Raw genomic sequence first — 17,119 nt, 5'->3', positions numbered from 1 at the left:
ACCCAGACGGAATATAAGGTGTTGTTCCTCCAACCTGAGTGTGGCTTCATCTTTACAGTAGAGGAGGCCGTGGATAGACATGTCAGAATGGGAATGGGATGTGGAATTAAAATGTGTGGCCACTGGGAGATCCTGCTTTCTCTGGCGGACAGAGCGTAGATGTTCAGCAAAGCGGTCTCCCAGTCTGCGTCGGGTCTCACCAATATATAAAAGGCCACATCGGGAGCACCGGACGCAGTATATCACCCCAGTCGACTCACAGGTGAAGTGATGCCTCACCTGGAAGGACTGTTTGGGGCCCTGAATGGTGGTAAGGGAGGAAGTGTAAGGGCATGTGTAGCACTTGTTCCGCTTACACGGATAAGTGCCAGCAGGGAGATCAGTGGGGAGGGATGGGGGGGACGAATGGACAAGGGAGTTGTGTAGGGAGCGATCCCTGCGGAATGCAGAGAGAGGCGGGGAGGGAAAGATGTGCTTAGTGGTGGGATCCCGTTGGAGGTGGCGGAAGTTACGGAGAATAATATGTTGGACCCGGAGGCTGGTGGGGTGGTAGGTGAGGACCAGGGGAACCCTATTCCTAGTGGGGTGGTGGGAGGATGGAGTGAGAGCAGATGTACGTGAAATGGGGGAGATGCGTTTAAGAGCAGAGTTGATAGTGGAGGAAGGGAAGCCCCTTTCTTTAAAAAATGAAGACATCTCCCTCGTCCTAGAATGAAAAGCCTCATCCTGAGAGCAGATGCGGCGGAGACGGAGGAATTGCGAGAAGGGGATGGCGTTTTTGCAAGAGACAGGGTGAGAAGAGGAATAGTCCAGATAGTTGTGAGAGTCAGTAGGCTTATAGTAGACATCAGTGGATAAGCTGTCTCCAGAGACAGAGACAGAAAGATCTAGAAAGGGGAGGGAGGTGTCAGAAATGGACCAGGTAAACTTGAGGGTAGGGTGAAAGTTGGAGGCAAAGTTAATAAAGTCAACGAGTTCTGCATGCGTGCAGGAAGCAGCGCCAATGCAGTCGTCGATGTAGCGAAGGAAAAGTGGGGTACAGATACCAGAATAGGCACGGAACATAGATTGTTCCACAAACCCAACAAAAAGGCAGGCATAGCTAGGACCCATACGGGTGCCCATAGCTACACCTTTAGTTTGGAGGAAATGGGAGGAGCAAAAGGAGAAATTATTAAGAGTAAGGACTAATTCTGCTAGACGGAGCAGAGTGGTGGTAGAGGGGAACTGATTAGGTCTGGAATCCAAAAAGAAGCGTAGAGCTTTGAGACCTGCCTGATGGGGGATGGAAGTATATAGGGACTGGACATCCAAGGTGAAAATAAAGCGGTGGGGGCCAGGGAACTTAAAATCATCGAAAAGTTTAAGAGCGTGAGAAGTGTCACGAACATAGGTCGGAAGGGATTGAACAAGGGGTGATAAAACAGTGTCGAGGTATGCAGAAACGAGTTCGGTGGGGCAGGAGCAAGCTGAGACAATAGGTCTGCCAGGACAGGCAGGTTTGTGGATCTTGGGTAGGAGGTAGAAACGGGAAGTGCGGGGTGTGGGAACTATAAGGTTGGTAGCAGTGGATGGGAGATCCCCTGAGCGGATAAAGTCGTTGATAGTGTGGGAGACAATGGCCTGGTGCTCCTTAGTGGGGTCACGATCGAGGGGTAAATAAGAGGAGGTATCCGCGAGTTGTCGCTGTGCCTCGGCAAGGTAGAGGTCAGTACGCCAGACTACAACAGCACCCCCCTTATCAGCGGGTTTAATAATAATGTTAGGATTAGTGCGGAGGGAGTGGAGAGCAGAGCGTTCCGAAGGAGTGAGGTTGGAATGGGGACAAGGTGCGGTGAAGTCGAGACGGTTGATGTCCCGTCGGCAGTTGGCAATAAAGAGATCCAGAGCAGGCAGAAGACCAGAGCGGGGTGTCCATGAAGAAGAGGAGGGATGAAGACGGGAGAAGGGGTCATCGGTGGGGGTGGAAGAGTCCTTGCCGAAGAAGTAGGCTCGGAGACGGAGACGGCGGAAGAAAAGTTCCGCATCATGGCGAACACGGAACTCGCTGAGGTGTGGGCGAAGGGGGACAAACGTGAGGCCCTTACTGAGAACAGAGCGTTCTGCCTCCGACAGTTGAAGGTCGGAGGGGATGGTAAAGACCCGGCACGGATGAGAGCTGGGATCAGAGGGGGGAGGGGGGCGGCTGGGGGTGTCAATGGAGAGGGGAGGGTTGGGATGAGAGGAAGATGGAGCTTCTGAGGGCCCAGGAGCTGACGGTGGGATCTGAGGGAGACGGGATTGCAGAGTATTGGTGGGGGAAGGGGAGACAGGAGTCACAACAGCAGCACATAAAGATCCGGCCTGGAGTTCAAGGCTGGAATCTTGAGAGCTGGGATCAGAGGGGGGAGGGGGGAGGCTGGTGGTGTCAGTGGAGAGGGGAGGGTTGGGGTGAGAGGAAGATGGAGCCTCTGAGGGCCCAGGAGTTGACGGTGGGATCTGAGGAAGACGGGGCTGCGGAGTGGTGGTGGGGGAAGGGGAGACGGGAGTCACAACAGCAGCACATAAAGACCCGGCCTGGAGTTCAAGGCTGGAGTCGCAGTTGGTGGTTGCGCGATCGCTTTGAATGTCCCTTCCCCCACCAATACTCTGCAATCCCGTCTCCCTCAGATCCCACCGTCAGCTCCTGGGCCCTCAGAGGCTCCATCTTTCTCTCACCCCAACCCTCCCCTCTCCACTGACACCCCCAGCCTCCCCCCTCTCCCCTCTGATCCCAGCTCTCATCCTGCCGGGTCTTTACCATCCCCTCCGACCTTCAACTGTCGGAGGCAGAACACTCTGTTCTCAGTAAGGGCCTCACGTTTGTCCCCCTTCGCCCACACCTCAGCGAGTTCCGTGTTCGCCATGATGCGGAACTTTTCTTCCGCCGTCTCCGTCTCCGAGCCTACTTCTTCGGCAAGGACTCTTCCACCCCCACCGATGACCCCTTCTCCCGTCTTCATCCCTCCTCTTCTTCATGGACACCCCGCTCTGGTCTTCTGCCTGCTCTGGATCTCTTTATTGCCAACTGCCGACGGGACATCAACCGTCTCGACTTCACCGCACCTTGTCCCCATTCCAACCTCACTCCTTCGGAACGCTCTGCTCTCCACTCCCTCCGCACTAATCCTAACATTATTATTAAACCCGCTGATAAGGGGGGTGCTGTTGTAGTCTGGCGTACTGACCTCTACCTTGCCGAGGCACAGCGACAACTCGCGGATACCTCCTCTTATTTACCCCTCGATCGTGACCCCACTAAGGAGCACCAGGCCATTGTCTCCCACACTATCAACGACTTTATCCGCTCAGGGGATCTCCCATCCACTGCTACCAACCTTATAGTTCCCACACCCCGCACTTCCCGTTTCTACCTCCTACCCAAGATCCACAAACCTGCCTGTCCTGGCAGACCTATTGTCTCAGCTTGCTCCTGCCCCACCGAACTCGTTTCTGCATACCTCGACACTGTTTTATCACCCCTTGTTCAATCCCTTCCGACCTATGTTCGTGACACTTCTCACGCTCTTAAACTTTTCGATGATTTTAAGTTCCCTGGCCCCCACCGCTTTATTTTCACCTTGGATGTCCAGTCCCTATATACTTCCATCCCCCATCAGGCAGGTCTCAAAGCTCTACGCTTCTTTTTGGATTCCAGACCTAATCAGTTCCCCTCTACCACCACTCTGCTCCGTCTAGCAGAATTAGTCCTTACTCTTAATAATTTCTCCTTTTGCTCCTCCCATTTCCTCCAAACTAAAGGTGTAGCTATGGGCACCCGTATGGGTCCTAGCTATGCCTGCCTTTTTGTTGGGTTTGTGGAACAATCTATGTTCCGTGCCTATTCTGGTATCTGTACCCCACTTTTCCTTCGCTACATCGACGACTGCATTGGCGCTGCTTCCTGCACGCATGCAGAACTCGTTGACTTTATTAACTTTGCCTCCAACTTTCACCCTACCCTCAAGTTTACCTGGTCCATTTCTGACACCTCCCTCCCCTTTCTAGATCTTTCTGTCTCTGTCTCTGGAGACAGCTTATCCACTGATGTCTACTATAAGCCTACTGACTCTCACAACTATCTGGACTATTCCTCTTCTCACCCTGTCTCTTGCAAAAACGCCATCCCCTTCTCGCAATTCCTCCGTCTCCGCCGCATCTGCTCTCAGGATGAGGCTTTTCATTCTAGGACGAGGGAGATGTCTTCATTTTTTAAAGAAAGGGGCTTCCCTTCCTCCACTATCAACTCTGCTCTTAAACGCATCTCCCCCATTTCACGTACATCTGCTCTCACTCCATCCTCCCACCACCCCACTAGGAATAGGGTTCCCCTGGTCCTCACCTACCACCCCACCAGCCTCCGGGTCCAACATATTATTCTCCGTAACTTCCGCCACCTCCAACGGGATCCCACCACTAAGCACATCTTTCCCTCCCCGCCTCTCTCTGCATTCCGCAGGGATCGCTCCCTACACAACTCCCTTGTCCATTCGTCCCCCCCATCCCACCCCACTGATCTCCCAGCTGGCACTTATCCGTGTAAGCGGAACAAGTGCTACACATGCCCTTACACTTCCTCCCTTACCACCATTCAGGGCCCCAAACAGTCCTTCCAGGTGAGGCATCACTTCACCTGTGAGTCGACTGGGGTGATATACTGCGTCCGGTGCTCCCGATGTGGCCTTTTATCTATTGGTGAGACCCGACGCAGGCTGGGAGACCGCTTTGCTGAACATCTACGCTCTGTCCGCCAGAGAAAGCAGGATCTCCCAGTGGCCACACATTTTAATTCCACATCCCATTCCCATTCTGACATGTCTATCCACGGCCTCCTCTACTGTAAAGATGAAGCCACACTCAGGTTGGAGGAACAACACCTTGTATTCCATCTGGGTAGCCTCCAACCGAACATTGACTTCTCTAACTTCCGCTAGGCCCCACCTCCCCCTCGTACCCCAGCTGTTACTCTTTTTAATGCACACATTCTTTCTCTCACTCTCCTTTTTCTCCCTCTGTCCCTCTGAATATACCTCTTGCCCATCCTCTGGGTCACCCCCCCCCGTCTTTCTTCCCGGACCTCCTGTCCCATGATCCTCTCGTATCCCCTTTTGCCTATCACCTGTCCAGCTCTCGGCTCTATCCCTCCCCCTCCTGTCTTCTCCTATCATTTTGCATCTCCCCCTCCCCCTCCAGCTTTCAAATCCCTTACTCACTCTTCCTTCAGTTAGTCCTGACGAAGGGTCTCGGCCTGAAACGTCGACTGCGCCTCTTCCTATAGATGCTGTCTGGCCTGCTGCGTTCACCAGCAACTTTGATGTATCCTACTGCTTGATGTTGTACTGAGGATGCCATCCTCTGTATGAGATGCATGGAACAGGTTATCTGGCCATGCACCTCATCTGGTTCTGGGATCATCCTCTTCAGCCACTGGATACAAAGGAAGGACTACTCTTGGAAATTGGCCACTAATTAAAGTTGACTTTCTTTCATTTCCCCATCTTATCTTTGCTAAAATGGAAAATGGAAGCAATGGAGACTGCTTTCAATGACTTGAGTAGTGGACCTTCCTTGTGTGGATTGAGAGAATTAATTTGGCAGAGTAAGCTCCCCAGACAGGATAAAAACACAATGGATTGTAGAGGAGGATGCTGCAGAGACTAGACAAAGGGTCTCAACCCAAAATGTCCACTATTGATTTCCCTCCATAGATGCTTCCTGATCTGCTGAGCTCCTCTAGCATCTCATAAATATAAGTGATAGTGCAACACACATAAATGCTGATGATGGGTCTTCACCCAAAATGCTGATCATTTATTCTCCTTTACAGCTGTTGCCTGGCCTCCTGAGTTCCTCAAAAATATTTTCTGCATTCCTCTTGCATCATGTGTGATTCACCCAGCAGAATATCCTGTACAGATTCAATTCTGTCCACCTTTGAACTCCAAACATTTTTTCAGTAGAAATTCAAAGGTGGGCATAGAGCCTTCATAACCTCTAAGTCCCAAAGTGCTTAATGGTCCAATACAGATATTGTATAGGTGTGGCTGTGTCAGAGGGTCATTGGTATATTCTTTTCTCCAGTTATTTTGGACCTCCTTAATATTGACCACAACTTTGCTCAGTCCAGCCCACATGGTAGTTGGTGGCCATCTAAAAGTTTTAATGCACCAGAATTCTCCATGCTTAAAATTGGAATGAGAACAAGGCATCTTCAATTGATGGGAGATGGACATGGAGGAAAAGACACCACTGTAATTTGAGAGATGTAGCAATCAATGTATACTCAGCATAATCCCCAAAGAGCAATTTCTATAATGCCAAGACTATCTGCGTTTGTGTATTTGTTAGGAAATTGGGCCTGGTCAACAAAGGAATTCTCCTGCTCTTCCTGGATTGGTACCATTACATCTTTCAGTTTTTTGAAGAGGGCAGATCTTTAACATTTCAAATACGTTATAATGTTCGGGGTCCAGCAACCTTTGCTTGTCTTCAAATGCTTGTCTTTGAATTCCCTCTTTCAGTCGGACTAAGGATCTATAATTCCATTGCCAGTTAATATACTATAGGATACTAAAAGCTTTTTCAAGTATATAAAGAATAAAAGACAGCTGAGAGTAGATATAGGACCGATAGAAAATGATGCTGGAGGAATTGTAATGGGAGATGAGGAGATGGTGGAGGAACTGAATGAGTGTTTTGCATCAGTCTTCACTGAGGAAGACATCAGCAGTGTACCGGACACTCAAGGGTGGCAGGGAAGAGAATTGTGTGCAGTCACAATTATGACAAAGTACTCAGGAAGCTGAATAGTCTAAAGGTAGATAAGTCTCCCGGACCAGATGGAATGCACCTGTGTGTTCTGAAGGAAGCAGCTGTGGAGATTGTGGAGGCATTAGTGATCTTTCAAAAGTCGATAGATTCTGGCATGGTTCCGGAGGACTGGAAGATTGCAAATGTCACTCCGCTATTTAAGAAGGGGGCATGGAAGCCAAAAGGAAATTATAGACTTGTTAGCTTGACATTGGTGGTTGGAAAGTTGTTGGAGTCTATTGTCAAGGATGAGGTTACAGAGTACCTGGAGGCATATGACAAGATAGGCAGAACTCAGCATGGATTCCTTAAAGGAAAATCCTGCCTGACAAACCTATTACAATTTTTTGAGGAAATTACCGGTAGGCTAGATGAGGGAGATGCAGTGGATGTTGTATATTTGGATTTTCAGAAGGCCTTTGACAAGGTGACAAAAAAAGGCTACTTAAGATAAGAGCCTATGGAATTACGGGAAAGTTACATACATGGATAGTGTTGGCTGATTGGCAGGAAACAGTGGGAATAAAGGGATCCTATTCTGGTTGGCTGCTGGTTACCAGTGGTGTTCCACAGGGATCTGTGTTGGGGCCACTTCTTTTTACATTGTACATCAATGATTTGGATTATGGAATAGATGGCTTTGTGGCTAAGTTTGCTGACGATACGAAGATAGGTGGAGGGGTGGGTAGTGCTGAGGAAACAGAGTCTGCAGAGAGACTTGGATAGATTGGAAGAATGGGCAGAGAAGTGGCAAATGAAGTACAGTGTTGGAAAGTGTATGGTTACGCACTGGCAGAAGTAATAAATGGGCAGACTATTATTTAAGTGGGGAAAGAATTCAAAGTTCTGAGATGCAACGGGACTTGGGAGTCCTTGTACAGGATACCCTTAAGGTTAACCTCCAGGTTGAGTTGGTAGTGAAGAAGGTGAATGCAATGTTGGCATTCATTTCTAGAGGAATAGAGTATAGGAGCAGGGATGTGACGCTGAGGCTCTAAGGTGCTGGTGAGACCTCATGGAGTGCTGTGGGCAGTTTTGGTCTCCTTATTTAAGAAAGGATGTGCTGATATTGGAGAGGGTACAGAAGATTCACTAGAATGATTCCAGGAATGAGAGGGTTAACATGAGGAATGTTTGTCCGCTCAACACACAAAGTTGCTGGTGAACGCAGCAGCCCAGGCAGCATCTCTGGGAAGAGGTACAGTCGACGTTTCAGGCCGAGACCCTTTATCAGGACCAGCAACTTTGTGTGTTGCTTGAATTTCCAGCATCTGCAGAATTCCTCATGTTAACATTTGTCTGCTCTTGGACTGTATTCCTTGGAGTTTAGAAGAATGAGGGTAGACCTTATAGAAACATTTTGAATGTTGAAAGGCATGGACAGAGTTGATGTGGCAAAGTTGTTTCCCATGATGGAGGAGTCTAGTATGAGAGGGCATGATTTCAGGATTGAAGGATGCCCATTCAGAACAGAAATGTGAAGACATTTTTAGTCAGAGGGTGGTGAATCTATGGAATTTGTTGCCACAGGCAGCAGTGGAGGCTAAGTCATTGAGTATTTAAGGCAGAGATTGATAGGTATCTGAGTAGCTCGGGCATCAAAGGTTATGGTAAGAAGGTGGGGGAGTGGGACTAAATGGGAGAATGGATCAGCTCATGATAAAATGGCAGAGAAGACTCAATGGGCCGAATGGCTGACTTCTGCTCTTTTGTCTTGTGGTCTAAACTCCTATTGATCAGCTAATTCATCATAGCCTAGGAATCAAAGCTGAATGCTTCTGGCTCCATGTCTCACAGGGTAATGTCTGTACCAACAGTACCACCAAGTTAGCTACCTTAATGGATAGGTTAATCGGTGGAACTGGTGACCTTGACTTCAACATCAAGATATCTTTCATGAAAAGAATGAGTAACTGCCGACTGTCAGTTTCTGCATGCAGATTATGGGGTCAGTCAGGATTAGCCTGGGAGAAAATTGGAATTACTGACTAGTTCAATTCATCACATTCATTTACCTGCTGAAAATGTGTCAATCAAACTATCCAGTCTCATTGTGTATTTCAAAACTTTCCATAGTTGAAATTCAATAGCTGTTGTGATGAGCCTTGCAATTAAAACATAGAAACAGAAAACCTACAGCACAATACAAGCCCTTTGGCCCACAAAGTTGTGCCAAACATGTCCCTACCTTAGAAATTACTAGTCTTTCCCATAGTCCTATATTTTTCTAAGCTCCATGTACCTATTCAAAAGTCTCTTAAAAGACCCTATCGTATCTGCCCCCACCACCATTGCTGGCAGCCCATTTCATGCCCTCACCACTCTGAGTAAAATAAACTTACCCCTGACATCTCCTCTGTACCTACTCCCCAGCACCTTAAAGCTTTGTCCTCTTGTGGCAACCATTTCATCCCTGGGAAAAAGCCTCTAACTATCCACATGATCATATCAGCTGATTTGATCAGATACATTTACTTTTATATTTTGTAAATTCATTATTTCATGCTTGCTGGAAGTATTATCAGGTTGACAACCCTCCAAGATTTTCTTGGAATCCCCAGGAATTAATGATTAACCTACAGGATAATTCTGTAAACAATTCAAGAAATACCTCATTGTAGAACTAAAACAATTTTTTCCATGTTCTTGAATATTAGTATCAGCAGTATTGGAAGTCGGAAAATAGACAGCTTGATCAATATCCAATTAAGGAGTGAAGAGCCTGCTCACTTATAAATGGACAAAAAGAGCCAATGGCCATCTTCCATGCTTTAGGTTCCTGACAGTTCTTTCTACAATTGGAAAATAAAGGCAAAGTGTTGTAATATTGGACATGTCACGTCACCTGGACTGTGGGGTGAAGTAGGAATGGATGGTCCTTCTGGAATGTTTGAGATGGATGTCTCATCTTCCAGAAGTATACCAAACTAGATTTGGTATGTGATTGGGTTTTGAGAAACCTTCCACTACAAGCTGCTTTCACCAGATCTTTAGAGCATCCACTAATAATTGTATAGTTATTATACTCCATTTTCAGGTAACCTGCTCTCCCTCTTTTTCTTCATCTCTTTCTGATCCACCCAGTTCTTCTTACACACACCCATCTTTCCAAAACCACCCTCAGCCTCTTACCACCCTGTTTCTTTACCCTCCCCCATTTAATCCATCTGTCCATCACCCGCAAACTCCTCCACTGGGTCACTTGCCCCAATGTCCCCCATCTCTCCCTTACATGGTTCACTTTCCTTTTTGATCAGATTCCATGATCTGAAGCCCTTTGTTGCCTCCACCTATCACTTCCCAGTCTGTCACTATTTCTACACTCCTCCTCCACATGACTCTGTGCCAATCAATTCACCTTCCTCACCTGAATTCAGCTCAAGCCTCATCCTTCCCATTCACTTCTTTAAATTGACCATCTCCCCTCTGTTCTTATGCAGATAAAGTATCCTGTCCTGAAACATTAACTGTCCATTTCCCTCCATATATGATGCCAGACCCACTGAGCTCCTCCAGAAACTCCTTTCTTGGCTCTAGGTTCCAGCATTTTCAGCCACTTGTGTCTCCAAGGATTATTATTTAATCAGTATTTGATTAGTATATACCCTTTTCATTTGTCAAGGCTGGTAAATGCCGAAGTTGTACCTTTGCTTTGACTACAAACATGTCACCACTTGTACCAATTAAATATCTCTTTAGCTGTTTTAAAAGGTGTTAAAGCCTTATTATCACAGGAACACCAAGGTTGGCTGTGATTTGCTAAAGTCTAACAACATGTTGTCTGCAGGACTCACAAATTAAAAATGTGGGAATGCATAAAATTATCCCCACAGCTCAGGAGCATTGAAAAGACAAAACTCCTGTTATGTTTGAGAAAAAGAAAAAAAAATGGTAACTTGTATAGTTCAGCTTTTTAATTATAAAATAGTAAGTCCTTGGAACTCAACAGCCAGGGTGCAGCTGTGGAGGGAAGTGAATGTGACTTTCCACAAGATTAGAAAATCGTTTGAGGATGGACAGTTTTGAAGGAATTAGTGGAGATGGGTGTGGGAAAGAATGAAAGGATGAAATTGTTATCTGATGTCTTGCCTCAAAATATACAAATAACCATCACCAAACTGATGGCATCAGATATTGTAGGAAGAATTCCAGCCATAAGGTAGGTTATTTCAAAAGGGCAATGTCAAAAAATCAAAGGTTCAAAAGTTCATTTTATTGTTGAAGTATGAATATATAATAAAACTCTGATATTCTTCTATCATTTGAAATTTCAAAATTCAAAGTCACTCACCCCTTGAAATTTTCAATCATTCATCTTTAAAGGTCACATTAACCTGCTTTCTTCTGTTGTGATCTTGGATTATTTAATTTGGTTCTGCATACCACTCTTTGGAAAGGATATCCTGGCCATGGAGGGGGTCCAACTAAGGTTTGTCAGAATGAAGGCAGGGCTATGAGGTCAGACTGCATTGATTCCAGGTAGTACAGCTAGTTTGGATGGTGAGCATGGGATGGTGACTGGGATTTGCATACTGTTCCCATGATCTTGCAGATTTTCCCTCAGGTGCTCTCATGTCCTTCCACATCCCAAAGATATGGTAGGAAGATAAGTGCCCATTATGAATTGCTCCTAGTTTCAGAGAATGGTGAATAATCAGGGGACGTTATCTGGCGTGTGCTTGAGAACAGATTGCTTTGAGGACTAGCATGGAATTGATAGGCCAAATGACCTTTTTGCCTGTTGTGAGGAAATATGAAAAATATATCTAGCTAGGGTGTTGAAGGTGAATTAGTTATGTTAGAAGGAGAGAAAGTATGTTTTGTCATTCCCGGCCAGAGGACAAAGTTTAAAATTAGAACCAGGTTACTCAGGGATATGCACATTACATAAAAAAAATTTGGCATTTGGAACTCTTCTTCCTCCCCACCCTGAAACAAAACAGAGGGGGCTGTTTCTTTTTTTAAGAATCAGACTTGATGGAATTTTATTGTTTATGGTATTGAAGGTTAAGGTACCAATACAGAGATGGACTAAATGTATAGTCATGTTCTAATTGAATAACAGGGCAGGATTGGTGGGCTCACTATTCACTTCCTGGTCCAATATTTACACATAAAAAGTGAGGCTTCAGCTTGAAATAGAATTGCCACTAAATCTGTTCAACTCTTAAAATCAGCGGGAATATCCAAGCCAGACACATTAATCTGTTTCACAGCAGCAAACCTGAAGGGAATAGTCCTGTGCCCTTTATGTTCCTAGGAGGGAGAGTTGTGTTGTGCTGGAGTGCTGTTCAGAGACTTAACCTCACATCGTAGCCTTGACTTTAATCCACACTTCCCCCTGGGTGTTACTTCCCCTTTGACTGTGAGGAATAAGCAAAATCACACCTGCATATCCAGGTGTTGACGTAGCTACATTATTAAGCTCAAGAGCACCTCCTGCTGGAAATCATCAGTACTCGCAATTCAGACAAATAGCCAGAACAGAGGAAAATAAGCAATTAAAATGTACTGGAAGTTTTGGCTTTAATTCTTTTTACAAGACATTTACAAGGACCCTATTTTTAATCCCAGCATGTAACAGTGATCCCAAAATACAAATTTGCAATAAAATCTGAATATTCCCAGCACTTTTTGTCAGCCATTAGCATCAGTTTCAATAAAGTTGTACAATGCTTCTGTCCTCATGTGCAGTATCTCTCCTAATGTAATTTGAAAAATAGAAAGTTAATATATTGCAGATAAAGGACAATATTTTCATTTATATTGTGCCTTTAATAACTTGTGAATATCCCACAGGGATTCAGACCTCATTTTTTGTTTGGAAATGTAGTTACTGCTGCAATATTGGGTACACAAGTCTGTGTACACAGCAAGCTTCCAAAAATGGAATTATGATAATTAGAAAATCTTCTGAGGGGTAAACATTGGCTAATGCTTTGAGCATAATTTGATTTAGTGTCTTCTTCAAAAAACACTTCTAACAGGGCTATGTGCTTCACAGGGGTGAAAGTAAATTAATTATCTTGCCAGTGTGTTTGAATCACTAGCATTGTTGAAATAAACCATTTGTACTGTCATCCACTTTCTTACCAATATGCCCCTGAGCTCACTGTCACTTCTGACTCATCTGTACGGTCTTGGAGCGTTTGGGGTTGCTTACCTCTGAATGGAGATTTGAATCTGCCTCTGAAGCAGATGTGCAATCTATTGAACCATGGCTGACATTTGCACTTGATGTCCAACTCAGCACTTTCATTTTGAATGTCCACATCTTGCCCTTCCCATCAAAGTTCTTTTTGTGGGTGAGACCACAAAATGTTGGCTGATCTTCACTTTACCCTGCCTTCAGTTAGAAAGAGGTACTCAGAGTGACTGCCTGAGGACTATAATTATGAGGAGTCACACTTTTATTTTCGGGGAATCTGAGGGGGAGCCTTCACTCACTGTATGCTGTGGGGGTGTAATGAGCTGCCTGTGGAAATGGTGGATGCGGATTCAATTGCAACACTTAAGCGAAGTTTGGGTTGGTACATGGATGAGAGAGGTATGGAGGGCTGTGGTCCAGATGCAGGTTGATGGGACTAGGCGTAAAACAGGTCAGCATGGACTATATGGGCCAAAAGGCCTGTTTCTGTACTGCAGCACTTTGTGACTATGATTTAGATACGGAAGTGCTATCAATGAGCCCAGGAATCATCAGCATTTTGCCTTGATCCCAAATGTCCCACAGCAATGCCTTTCATACAGTTTTCCATCAATAATGATAGGATCTAAAAACATACAGTCGACGAAATCTCAATTTTCTCTCTACTATCATCAAACTCTCAATCTGTCTATTCCAACCCATAAACCTACCTTAAATCTGGAGAAACGTACCAAGCCAGGCAGCATCTATGGAAAATAATACAGTCAACGTCTTGGCCTGAAACGTTAACAACTCTCTTCCACAGATGTGCCAGGCCTGCTGAGTCCTTCCAATGTTTTGTGTGTGTTGCTTGGATTTCCAGCATCTGCAGATTTTCTCCTGTTTGTGATTGCCCACCCACCTTAAATGTTACTCTTCCTTTTATGTTTGAGTTCAGTTTGTTGTGATTCAACTGTACAACTACCAAACAAAATGATGCTCCTCCTGATCACGGGACACAACACAGTACATATAACTCACACACAACACATAGTAATATTACCACAAATAAATTAACAAATAACAAAATATATTCCAGAAGATTGACAATTTAGCATAAGGTGTAAATATGACTCAATTTTAAATGTAAATGATATAACGGTACTGTTGCTTCATAGGTAATGAGACATGGATGGTGGTAGGGAGTTTAGTAGTCTTGTACGCTGGGGGAAGAAGTGTTTCCCATCCTACCTTTCCATGCCCTAATGCTATAGTACCTCCTGTCGGATTGCAGGAGTTCAAAGATTGTGGGAGGGATGGGAGGGATCCTTGACATTACTAAAAACCCTGCATACGCAGAGCTCCTGAGAAATATCTTGGATGGAGATATCCCCAGTGACCCTGTCAGCAGTCCTCACAATCCTTTGTAGGGACTTGTGGTCAGATGCTTTGCAATTCCCATACCATACGGTGATGCAGCTGGTCAGGAAACTCCCAGTGGTGCTCCTGTAAAAATGGGTTAACTTCACTCACCTCAATCTCTTCCGGAAGTGAAGACACAGCTGTGCTTTCTTAACTAAAGAGGCAGTGCTGAGGGACCAGGTGAGATTGCCCATTATGAGTACTCTCAGAATCTTGGTATGCTTAACTCTCTCCACAGAGGACATTTGAAATACATATATATGGGAAAATGTATAATTTCTTTAATGTGTGTGTGTGAGTGAGATTGGCGTAACATAAACTTGCAGTCTACCCATGGAGTCAAAGATTAGCACTAAATAATTAGTCTGACCTTGGAGCCAGTTGAATTAACATAAAACTATTAAGGCTTATGAAGGTATTCCATCCAATATCTGTCTGTATCAGAATGAGGTTTCTTATCATGAGCTTATATGAAATGAGATATATTGTTTTGCAGCAGCAGTACAGTGCAAGATCATAAAAATTAATATAATTACAAAATAAATGGTCCAAAAAAGAGGAATAGCAAGGTAGTGTTCATGAATTCACAAACTGTTCAGAAATCTGATGGCAGAGGGGAAGAACTGTTCTTAAATCGTTGAGTGTGGGTCTTCAAGTTCCTGTACCTCCTGCGAGACAGTAGTATTGGGAAGGTGGCATGTACTTGATCGTGAGCATCAAAGGTTATAGGGAGAAGGTAGGAGAACGGGGTTAAGAAGGACAATAAAGCAGCAATGATGGAAAGGTGGAGTAGACTCGATGGACCTGAATAGCCTACTTTGGCCCCCAAGTCTCACCATCTTGTGGATACTGCCTTTTTGATGCTGCACATCTTGAAGTGCTCAGTGGCCTGTAGGGTTGTGCCCATGATGAAACTGAGCTGCATCTGTAACCTTCTGCACCCTTTTGCGATCCTGTACATTGGAGTGTCCTATTGATGTGAACAGGTAGAATGCTCTCCGCCATACGTTTATAGAAATTTTCAAAAGTCTTTGGTCACATAACAAATCTGCTCCAATTCCTAAGCTGAATGGCTGGTGTGCCTTCATGATTGCATCAATGTGTAGTTCTCTTTAAACTTCACTTTGTGCATAAGTAATTAGTTTTAACTTGACATCCAATATAACCTCTGATGAAAGGCAAGGAATGTCTGAAACAAATTAACTTTGCTCTGGTAGCAGTACAAATAAAAATTAACAATGTCAACCAATTATACCACCTCTGTATCTGAATAGACCCAAGACCAAAATCAATAGCCAGGTGGATAACATGCAAGGTGTTTTTATCACTCTCACATTTAGTTGATGGATATTATTGATTTAATTTGTGCTTGTTTATGCATTTCCCCCTCAGGTTCCAATGCAATTGTACGGCAGGTTACCACGGGATATTATGTGAACTGGATGTGAACGAGTGTGTACTTCTACCTTGTCTGAACAATGGCAGCTGTTATAATATGCCTGGAGGCTTCCAGTGTCTCTGTTCCCATGGATTTACAGGTACACAAATGCTACATGAATGCTAATGCAGCATGTGTGTTTCCGTCTCTCTTCTGTCACAAGGAGATGCAACTGAAACACCATGCTTAGTGATACAAAGGTGCACAATGTACGCCAGCCAAGCGCATCTGGTTTAGTGATTTAAAGTCCCTTTGCAGCCACAATATCTCTTATCTCTGTAACTTATGAATATCTGTGATCTCTGCCTCTCCTTTTGTATTCTGGATTTCCACCTCTCCATCACTGGAGAAACTCTGTATGACATGTCTCTAACCTCCACAACTCCCCTCCTAGTCCTTTCCATCCCTTTTCATTTAAGTCCCTTAAAATTTAACACTTTTTATTTCAGAAGTAGGGTTTATCATATTATTTTCTTTTGCAACTGTTCCCAAAAGACACTTAAGGATATTTCATTATGTAAAATAAACTCCAAAAAACAATTGTTGATGAAAATACTTTTTAAAGTGTTTAAAGATTGTAATTAATCTTATTATAAATTATTCATTTAAACTTACAGAAATGTTTTTCCTTCCTCTTAATTCTGCACTACAAATTCAGCCTTAATAATGTTGAAAGAGAACAAGGTTCTAAAGAACACACTCCTTTTGAGATTAAAGTCTGACACGGACATCGTAATTCCCAAAACAGCAAATTTCATTTTAGGCACTTGCTCAGTACATTGCAAATTATTACTTTCATTCCCCCAAGCTCTGCTGAGAACAGTAACTTCTCCACAGAGTACTTACCTAGGGAACATACAGATATAATGCTCTTTCAACAGCTTTTCTGAAATATTACACAAAATCCTACTGGGAATAATCAATTCAGGACCAAAATCTTGGACTTTGTTTTTTTTTCTTGTTTAAGTCTAAAGGCAAGTATTTATATCAGAAACAACAGGAATTCTGCAGATGCTGGAAATTCAAGCAACATACATCAAAGTTGCTGGTGAACGCAGCAGGCCAAGCAGCATCTCTAGGAAGAGGTACAGTCGACGTTTCAGGCCGAGACCCTTCGTCAGGATTCAGGTCTCGGCCTGAAACGTCAACTGCACCTCTTCCTATAGATGCTGCTTGGCCTGCTGCGTTCACCAGCAACTTTGATGTATGTTATTTATATCAGAATTTTAATTTGCTTAATGTGTTTGATTTTACACAAACTTAAGGAGTATTTGAATTACTTCTAGATATAATGACACCACCAG

General features: G+C 44.5%; 1 protein-coding gene across 1 annotated transcript in view; it reads left to right on the top strand.

The window, feature by feature from the left end:
* LOC134357340 (protein eyes shut homolog) overlaps positions 1 to 17,119 on the top strand; it is a 641,949-nt gene that overhangs the window by 88,548 nt on the left and 536,282 nt on the right. The window contains exon 5 of the mRNA XM_063068783.1: positions 15,770 to 15,915. Coding sequence (XP_062924853.1) covers positions 15,770 to 15,915 — 146 coding nt within the window. The remainder of the gene's footprint in view (positions 1 to 15,769; positions 15,916 to 17,119) is intronic.

This window comes from Mobula hypostoma, chromosome 2 (genome assembly GCF_963921235.1).
Source record: "Mobula hypostoma chromosome 2, sMobHyp1.1, whole genome shotgun sequence".
Taxonomy (NCBI): domain Eukaryota; kingdom Metazoa; phylum Chordata; class Chondrichthyes; order Myliobatiformes; family Myliobatidae; genus Mobula; species Mobula hypostoma.
The sequence above is the reverse complement of the archived record's forward strand: the minus strand, read 5'-3'. Positions and strand labels throughout refer to the sequence as shown.